Source organism: Microcaecilia unicolor, chromosome 3, assembly GCF_901765095.1.
Source record: "Microcaecilia unicolor chromosome 3, aMicUni1.1, whole genome shotgun sequence".
NCBI classification, from domain to species: domain Eukaryota; kingdom Metazoa; phylum Chordata; class Amphibia; order Gymnophiona; family Siphonopidae; genus Microcaecilia; species Microcaecilia unicolor.
In genome coordinates this window covers 207,848,258-207,858,296 of record NC_044033.1, presented here as the reverse complement: position 1 = coordinate 207,858,296, position 10,039 = coordinate 207,848,258, and the positions used below count along the sequence as shown (strand labels likewise).

General features: G+C 47.7%; 1 protein-coding gene across 1 annotated transcript; it reads left to right on the top strand.

Moving 5' to 3' along the window:
- Window positions 1-1,708: 1,708 nt before the first annotated feature.
- Window positions 1,709-9,505, top strand: RNF5 (ring finger protein 5). The gene is made up of 6 exons (XM_030197285.1): window positions 1,709-1,870; window positions 4,452-4,470; window positions 4,727-4,839; window positions 6,525-6,579; window positions 8,276-8,387; window positions 8,763-9,505. The coding sequence occupies exons 1-6, from the start codon at window positions 1,734-1,736 to the stop codon at window positions 8,861-8,863; spliced, it is 537 nt and encodes a 178-aa protein (XP_030053145.1). The 5' UTR covers window positions 1,709-1,733; the 3' UTR covers window positions 8,864-9,505.
- The last annotated feature ends 534 nt before the right edge of the window (window positions 9,506-10,039 follow it).

Sequence of the window (10,039 nt, the reverse complement as noted above, 5' to 3'; positions counted from 1 at the left end):
TGTTCCATGCTCCCTCTGCCCCGGAACAGGAAGTAACCTGTTCCGGGGCAGAGGGAGCACGAAACGAACGACGGAAAGGCGTGCGCGGCCCCCCCCCCCCCCCAGCGGCATGCACCCGGGGTGGACCCCCCCAAGGTGAACACTAGCATCAGGTAATTATGTGCATCATCTTGCATTTGTCCACAATAAATTTCATCTGCCATTCGGATGCCCGGTCTTCCAATTTCCTAAGGTCTTCCTGCAGTATTTCACAGTTTTGTGTCATCTGCAAATTTAATCACCTCACTCATCGTTCCGATTTCCAGATCATTTATGTTAATTAGCACCGGTCCCAGTACTGATCCCTGCAGCACTCCATTGTATATATATACATATATATATTAAAATTTACGTATTTGACAGGTTTTTAATTTATTTGAAGGCTTCCCATATCTAGATATAAATACCATGAAATAAAAATTGAATATCACTAAGACAGCTTAAAAATTATTGTAGCTGGTAGAAACAGCAGCTATAAACTCTGTATTTTGTGCTAATTTTTCTACACTGTTCTATACATTACAGTAATATACCAAGGTCAAATTTCAGTAAGGATATTCTGTTTCCTGGTGGGTTCGTCTTAATTATTGTTGCAATCTGCCTTGGGAAGTCTGGTGTTATAAAATGGAATATATTGAAATTAAATGGAAGTAAAATTAAACTATCCTTTTATTGGAGCACATGGGATCACATGTTCACCTCATCTAATTTGTAAACATTTTAGATGCACAAATGTATTATTCTGTTTTGAGCATATTTCATGGCCAAGTGCTTTTATAAGTCAAAACAATAAAATGAAATATTTGGTTTCATACAGATCTCTTATTTGTTGAAATATAACTAAAGTATGCGTGTGTATGTACATACAATTTATATCAGCATGTTACAAACGTGTTTGGTTCAATGTAGCTTACAATGTAAGATATCAGTGGTAGAGTTACATATATTTTGTCCTCCACCTTTTAAGGCACTGCCTATCTAACTGCAGCTTTAGATTTTTTATAGATCATGGACCACACATACGCAGCCCCTTAATAATCTTTTTGCAATTGCTTTGGGTGAACCTGTCCTCCTGAACCAGTGTGACGGGTCGGGCGGCAACCTCCGGCTCCGCCTACTGGCTTCAACCCATATAATAGACCTCATAAGCACATCCCATCTCCTGTTTTTATCCAACCTCCTTGGTTCCAAACAAGAGAGAGACCAGTCCAGGATCAAGAAAAGCTCTAAGAACCGCCCAGGTGCATGCTGTCCAATCAGAGACAGGGAACGTTGTCCTATTGCAGCTAAAGAGCAAGATGAAGGACAAGATAGAACGGGAGAACGACACTGAAGTCTGAAAACAGTCCAATCATAGAGCTCAGCCTAAAAGACTGGCAGCTCTAGGCACCACTCCGTAGCTACGGACGTGAGCCTGTTAAAACAAAGCACGTCCTTTTTCCTCCACAATTCCTTTGTTAATATCGCCCCTCAGGGCAGGGCCGGCGACAAAGCAACCAATAGCAGAAGAGGCGGGGGCAACCAGCCAATGAAAACAGGTAAGGAGGCGGAACGGGTCCGGCATTCATCCAATTTTATTAGGTAAGAGAGAAAGGGGCGGGCACGCAGATACCCAATCGGGTGTAAAGCAGCATGCAAACAGCCAATCGGCGAGCACGACTGGCGAGGGACGTCACGGGACAAGGAAGCGAGTGATGGCGTCCGGAGCGGAGCGGGGCAGCGGCCGGAGTGGGACCGAACCCGAGCGGGAAGCGGGAACTACCTTCGAGTGCAACATCTGCCTCGAAACAGCGCGGGACGCTGTTATCAGTCTGTGTGGACATCTGTTCTGGTAACGGAGCGTCCTCCTGACGTCATTATATGCATGATATCACCGTTGCTGTCTTAGCAATGACGTTACAGCTGTAGCCGACAGAGAGACCACTTTACCTGACGTCATGACGTCTGACGCAAGCTGACGTTTCTCGTCCTCGCTCTGCTATGCCAGGTGCACACGCTTCCGTAAATCCCCTCTCTCGGGCCAGGAGTATAGAACCCGTGGGTTAGATACCTGTAAATCCATGCAGCCGATCGCTCACAATTGTCACATCCCAGATATGTACGTGTGTCTCTCTATAAAACCCATGCAGCTACTCTGTTCACCACTGTCATATCCTCGCTCTCTGTAGAGATATATATAGAACCCATGTGTAAAATACATATACACAGAGTAAACGCAAAAAGGGAAAAGCCAACCCTACGAGTAAAAATACTGCAACAAAGCGTAGTTCTTGCAGGCAGCAATCTCCTTCTAGCTGCCTGCTTCCAGTTCTGTCCTCCCCTGCGGCTGCATGCTGCTCAGGACCCAGATGTTAATGCAATCATCCGGGTCCTGGCACAAACGGGAGAAGGAAGCAGCTTGCCGGTGTTGGGCCGCCCCCCCCCCTCGTAGGCAAATACAGAAGGGTAAGGGGGGGGGGGAGGAGCAGCGGTGCCAGTTTGGGTTATGGGGAGGGGGGCAGTGTGCGGCAGTCCAGTTCTGCCTTGGTCCTGGCTATTTCGGCAGCCTTAAGATAGCCTAATATCCAGTTTTCCAAACAGTGGCCGTGCCAGGTTACAAATACCTGGCAGAAATCTAATTAGCAGCAATATTCCATGGTACAAATCTTGGGGGAAGCAGTTGCTTCCCCATGTCTGTCTCAATAAGAGACCATGGACTTTTCCTCCAAGAATTTGTTCAAACCCAGCTATGCTAACCGCTGTTACCACATCCTCTGAGAAAGATTTCCAGAACGTAACTATTCGTTGAGTGAAAAAATATTTCCTCCTGTTTGCTTTAAAAGTATTTCCATGTAACTTCATAGAGTGTCCCTTGGCCTTTGTACTTTTTGAAAGAGTACAAAATCAATTCACTTTCATCTGTTCTACACCACTCAGGATTTTGTACACCTCAATCATTTCTCCCCTCATCCATCTCTTTTCCATGCTGAAGAGCCCTAACCGCTTTGGCCTTTCCCTTTCCTCATAGAGAGGAGTTCCAGTGTGAGGCCTTTAAAATTAATACTCCACAACGAATGTCTCTCCCTTGATGTTTGCCCTGGCCTCTTTTTTTTTGCACCCAGGTAAAAGTACCCTACTGTGGGCAGTGTGGTATTTTAGCCCACACTGGAGGCTGGGGGAATAGATTTCATCAGGGTTTAACAGGTAAACAGTTAACAATGAGAAAAAGCTTTGAAAATGTCCCTGTACGCAGTGGTGTAGCTATTGTGTGTTGGGGGAGGGGGGGCTTGGAAGACCCCCCCCCCCCCCAAGTTTGGGCTTAGGCCTCCTCCACAACTCAAAGTACCTGTTGAATGGCTGGCGGAGGTGCCCAATCCCCACCAGCCAATGAGATCCTCTACCCAGAATTGCCCCAGTGCTGCCTCAGCAATGAAGAAGTCAGCGCTGAATTGAGCAAGAGCGAGGAGTACGGGTGTTGGGAACTGGAAAGGAGGGCGCTGATTTCACTGCTGCGGCAGTCTCGGACAACAGATCTCATTAGCTGGTGTGGACGTGCGGACTGGTCATCCCCACCAGCAAAGGTAAACTTATTAAGGCAGCAGCGGTGGGGGGGGGGGGGGGGGGGGGAAGAGAAATAGAGATAAAATGCATTGCCCTTCCCTTGTTCACCTCCAAAAATTGAATCCTGGCTACACCCCTGCTATTAAGCAACATCTGAGAGAATTCATCTCCAGCTTCTGAAGGGTTAAAATATCTGTCTGCTTTTCTAGGAAGACATAAAACAGGCCATTAATGCCTTAATTCTTGCTTTCTCTCCCCCCCCCCCCTTTTTTTTTTAGGGATATGGTTTAGCTTGGGGTCAAACCTGTCAGATGAATCTCTGGCTGGTCTTGGCTTCTTCCCAGTGGAGGGATATAAGAAACCAATCTCCCCTATGGGCAAGAGGCATCTCTCTCAGATGGTGACTTTATTGTTAGCTGGATAGCTCTGGTTATTCTGCCTTTATTATTTTGGGTTTCCAGAGGAGACAGGAGTGGGATAGGTTTTAAGAATTACAGATATTGTTTACTGTTACCATTGAGACTTTATTTAAGTAAATGTTTAGCAAGTACCATCTTTATCTTGTGCAGTTAGAATCATAAGTTTGTCCGCAGTTGTCATTAGGCAGATAAAGGGGGGGGGGGTGAGGGAGGGGGCAATGCAGTGGTTCCCAAACCTGGTCTCTCCCGTGAATATTCATTGTGGATGTCTTGAAAACCTGACTGGCTGGGCTGCCTCCAGGACCAGGTTTGGGAACCACTGCTCCATTGTATGACCACTGAGAATGCTGGAACTTCTACCTTCCACACTGTATTTCTAAATTTCACTGATTCTTTATTGTACTATTTTAATAAAAAAAGATTGAAATATAATGCGTTAATTCTCCCTTGCAGCTGGCCCTGCCTTCACCAGGTGAGTGTTTACCTGTTTTAGGGAAGTGGCTTCCTAGTGCAGAAAGCTTAGACAGCTCCGGCCTTTTTGCCTGTGGGTCATGAGGCGCTATGTCGGGCGGAGTCCATTGCTTTGAGCAGCTTTTCTTGTGCTGCCTATGGGGGGGGGGGGGGGGGTGGCCATTTTGTAACAATTAGCAGACAGGGTGGGAATAATATTTGAAATCTCACTGGGGTAGAATACATGTAAAGTTTGCCTCATTTTCTGTACCCCGCAGTGGCTGGAGACTCGGCCTGATCGGCAAGAATGCCCTGTTTGCAAAGCTGGGATTAGCCGGGATAAAGTCATCCCTTTGTACGGGAGGGGCAGTACCAGCCAGCAGGACCCCAGGTAAGAGCTAGAACTAGAAACCCAAGCAAACCACTGATGCAACAACTCACCACTACTACTATTTAACATTTCTAGAGCGCTACTAGGGTTACGCAGCGCTGTACAAATTAACAAAAAAAGGACAGTTCCCGCGCAAAGGAGCTTACAATCTAATGGGCGAAATGTCAAGTTGGGGCAGTCTAGGTTTCCTGAATAGGGGTATGGTGGTTAGGTGCCGAAGGCGACATTGAAGAGGTGGGCTTTGAGCAAGGCTTTGAAGATGGGCAGGGAGGGGGCTTGGCGTATGGGCTCAGGGAGTTTATTCCAGGCATGGGTGAGGCGAGGCAGAAAGGGCGGAGCCTGGAGTTGGCAGTGGTGGAGAAGGGTACTGAAAGGAGGGATTTGTCTTGAGAGCGGAGGTTATGGGTCAGAACGTAAGGGGAGATGAGGGAAGAGAGGTAAGGAGGGGCTGCAGATCGGGTGCATTTGTAGGTTAATAGGAGAAGCTTGAATTGTATGCGGTATCTGATCGGGAGCCAGTGAAGTGACTTGAGGAGAGGGGTAATATGAGTATATCGGTCCAGGCGGAAGATAAACCGTGAAGCAGCGTTCTGAACGGACTGAAGGGGGGATAGATGGCAAAGTGGGAGGCCAGTGAGGAGCAGGTTGCAGTAGTCAAGGCGAGAGGTGATGAGAGAGTGGATGGGAGTTCGGGTAGTGTGCTCAGAGAGGAAAGGGCGAATTTTGCTAATGTTAAAGAGGAAGAAGTGACAGGTCTTGGCTATCTGCTGGATATGCGCAGAGAAGGAGAGGGAGGAGTCGAATATGACTCCAAGGTTGCGGGCAGATGAGACTGGGACGATGAGGGTGTTATCAACTGAGATAGAGAGTGGAGGGAGAGGAAAAGTGGGTTTGGGAGGGAAGACAATAAGCTCGGTCTTGGCCATGTTCAGTTTCAAGTGGCGATTGGACATCCAGGCAGCAATGTCGGATAAGCAAGCCGATACCTTGGCCTGGGTTTCTGAAATGATGTCAGGTGTGGAGAGATAAAGCTGGGTGTCATCAGCATAAAGATGATATTGGAAACCATGAGATGAGATTAGGGAACCCAGGGAAGAGGTGTAGATTGAAAAAAGAAGGGGTCCAAGGACAGATCCCTGAGGAACTCCAACAGAGAGCGGGATGAGGGTGGAGGAAGATCCATGACAATGTACTCTGAGAGATAAGAGGAGAACTAGGAGAGGACAGAGCCCTGGAACCCAAATGAGGATAGTGTAGCAGGAAGTAAATGATGATTGTCAAAAGCGGCAGATAGGTCGAGGAGGATGAGGATGGAGTAGTGACCTTTGGATTTGGCAAGGAACAGGTCATTGCAGACTTTAGTGAGTGCCGTTTCTGTCGAGAGTAGGGGGCGAAAGCCGGATTGAAGCGGATCGAGGATGGCATGAGAGGAGAGAAAATCAAGGCAACGGCTGTGAACGGCGCGTTCAAGTATCTTGGAGAGGAAGGGTAGGAGGGAAATGGGGCGGTAGTTGGAGGGACAGGTAGGGTCAAGTGATGGTTTTTTGAGGAGTGGTGTGACTACAGCATGCTTGAAGGTATCAGGGACAGTAGCAGTGGAGAGAGAGAGGTTGAGGATATGACAGATGGGGGTGGTGGTGACAGTAGGAGAGATTCTATAACTCTGTCTTCCCTCCCCTTAACAGGTTGAAGACACCTCCCAGACCTCAGGGACAGAGGCCGGAGCCTGAGAGTAGAGGGGTGAGTCTTATTGACAAAACAAAAACACTGAACATATCAATAACTATCAGGAACAGACCACATGTGGCAATACAAATTATGTTGCCCCACTGCCCGCTCAGAATATATAAAATTATTCATGAAAACACAGGAGACATGGACTCTGACAGTCATTACCCCCCACCCCCTCCGAGAAACTCACAGAATCTGATTTATCTAGTTGCTTTCTTTTAGAATCCGAGAGAGAGGAGTCTTAAAAAACTGCATGAATTTCCCTCCAAAATTTTCCAGCACAGGGAGATAGAAGGACTTGTATAAGGAAAGGTTATGGCTTTTCAGCTTGGAGAAGAGACAGTTGGGGGAGATGTGATAGAGGTCTCTAAGAATCCTGAATGGAGTGGAATGAGTAAACCTTAACTCAATTGTTTACCCTTAAAAAAACAAAAAAAATACAAGAACTACAGGGCATAGAATGAAGTTACTAAGTAGTAATTGATAAGAGCCGGCTAAAAAATAATAAATCTAAATCTACATGTAAAACAAATAGGAGAAAATATTTTTTCACTCATTGTATTTGTTGTCAGAGGATGTGATTTTCTGTGGTACAACCTCTAGTGGGTTCACAATGTAACATAGTAGATGACGGCAGAGAAAGACCTGTACGGTCCATCCAGTCTGCTCAACAAGATAAACTCATATGTGCTACTTTATGTGTATACCTGACCTTGAATTGTATCTGCCATTTTCAGGGCACAGACCATAGAAGTCTGCCCAGCACTAATGTACCTATGAAGGGTTAAGTGACTTGCCCAGGGTCACAAAGAGCCACAGTACGAATTAAACTCGGTTCCCTGTCCTCAGCCCACTGTGCTAACCATTAGTATGAAAAAGGTTTGTAGGTAAATCCATGAACCAAGGAACACGGGGGGGGGGGGGGGGGGGGGGGGGGGCACTGCTTATCCCTGGGATTAAGTAGCATGGAATCTGGCCATTTCTTGGGACTCTACTTGTGACCTGGACTGGCCACTATTGTAGCAGGTACTGGGCTACATGGAACTCTGGTTTGAACCAGTTCTTCTGTTTGCTACCTTCCAATATGATCCCAGTTCCCCTGAAGCTTGCTGCTGCCTTATGAAAGGAGATGGGAAAGAGGGGTGCTGTGCTACCATTGTTCATATGTTTCTAAGTCAGTTCCCACCCACCAATTCCCATCTGGACAATTCCCACCCATAACCCAAAAACATGCAAAACACACTAGGACAAGTAATCGCCCTCTCTTTCCTCTTCCAGATTGTTTGGGGGCCAGAACCCCCTCACCCCCCCCCCCACCAAAGAACATTATCTTTTACACATCCCTTTCCCCTTCCAGACAGGAAGTTTGTGTGGGAGGGGGCAGTGCCCCCCCCCCAGACCCTCTCAAACTAGGTTTCAACCTAATTCAGCCTCTCAAAATGACACACTGATTATGACTTACAACAAATTACCTATGAAAAGTTATTCCGTTATTATACGTCCTCTGTGTACATCCATCTGCTGCTCTAACCTCCTTGTTCCAGATGCCGTTAAAAAAAAAAAAAAGCACAGCCAGGATTTATGAGACCCGATACAAGAAAGAAGCTATGGTTGATGGTAAAAAAAAAAAAAAGAAAGGCTAGGGAGGGTGGGAACTGACCTGATACCGTTCATACAGTCCCTGCTGTTCTCTCCCCTCCCCTAGGGTTTCCACCCCTTTGGAGACAACGGTTTTCACATGTCATTCGGGATTGGAACCTTCCCCTTCGGATTCTTTACCACAGTATTCAACATCACGGATTCTTTCCAGAGGGGAGGTCAGTCAGAAACACGGAGCTGCTAGGACTGGGTCTGCAGCAGCGGAAGCTTGCACTGCTGCTGCCTGTGCTGTACCTGTCTTGGGGCTGCCTTTGCGGCTGCCTGTTCTGTGGTGGGGCAGTGTATGTGTGTGCGTGCGTACTGTACCTATTTTGCAGTGGGTCAGTGTGTGTGTAAAGTTGCACAGCTGTTGCTTGTACTGTACCTGTTCTCTGGGGGGTGGGGGGGGGGGGGGAGTGCCTGTGAGGAGATGTGAAAGCGTTTGCTGCTGCCTGTCCTGTGGTGGGTTTGTGTGCATGGTTTGTGCTTCAGCTGTCTGTGCTGTGGGAAGAGGGCTAATTTTGTTTTCTCCTCGTTTCCTCTGCCCTCTGCAGATACCAACAGAGCCCCTCCCGGCGGAAATGGCAACGGCTGGCAAGATTCGCTCTTCTTGATCCTGGCTATCTTCTTTTTCTTCTGGCTCCTAAGCGTGTGAATCTTTCTTCCGGGGTGGTGGGATGGAGGGAAGAGGAAGACACAGAGACGACAAGTCCCAATGAGTACTCATGGACCTCTGCATATGGTTTGGGAGGTGCTGCCCATTCCCTTAGGCAACACAGCGGAAGCCCTTCTCTCTTGCACTGCCTCTTCCTGCACCTCGACACTTTAATCCTTCGGAGGAAGCCATGGAAAAGGGGTTAGGAGATTGGGGTGCAAGAGCTCTCTCCCCACCCCTGCCGAAGCTAACTTCTCACCTCTGGCCTTCATCTGTTGCCCCCGAGGCTGTTTCGCTGGAAGGAAGACAATATCTGAGCCCGATATTTCAGGGGAGGGGATGAAGGGGGTGAGGAACCTGTCCAGCCATAGCAGGCACAGCCTCTGGTTTCTAGTGCCGATGGGAAGGGAGGGTGCTGTCTCCCCCAGGCTTACCCCGCTTTCATGCTTGTAAATAAGCAGACGTCTCCCAGAACATTGAGGACTTAATGATCCTTCTTCCATCAGCAGATCTGACAAATAGAGACCTTTTCATTCCTGTAATTTTTGTGTTGATTCTGCCGAGAACTGGTGTAGTCTATGTCTCTCCTGCTGTAAAACAAAAAAAAATGTTCAAATTAAAGCAGAAAAAGATAAAAATGGACGACCTGATAGTTTTGGTGATTTTTTTTTTTTTTTTTGGGGGGGGGGGGGGGGGGGCTCGGTAACCATCTGTAAAGTTTTGGGCAACTACACAGGTAGGCCATGAAGCTTTGCTCAGTGGGTAGGTGGGGGGGGGGGGGGGTGACATTTGCATAGTAAGTTAAGGGTTGATATTGAAAGCAATTTAACCGGACAGGAGATTCCTGTCTGGTTAAATTAAGGAAGCCAGTCAGGCCACTGAATGTTCACTCTGACCATCACGACACTCTGGTTAGTGCTGGGGCAGCCGGAGAGTTACGCAGGCACCAGTGATCTTCGCTGCTGGTGCCCGTAAACACGTCGGACCACATAAAGAGCAGTCCGAACTATGCCTGGTTAGCTATGCAGGTACGGCATTGAATATTAGCCGTACCTGGGCACCTTCCAGGTGCCACCAAAAGCCCTGGAGATTCTGAAGATCCAGGTGTAATTTAATCATAGTAGGTGACGACAGAGAAAGACCTGTACGGTCCATCAAGTCTGCCCAACAAGATAA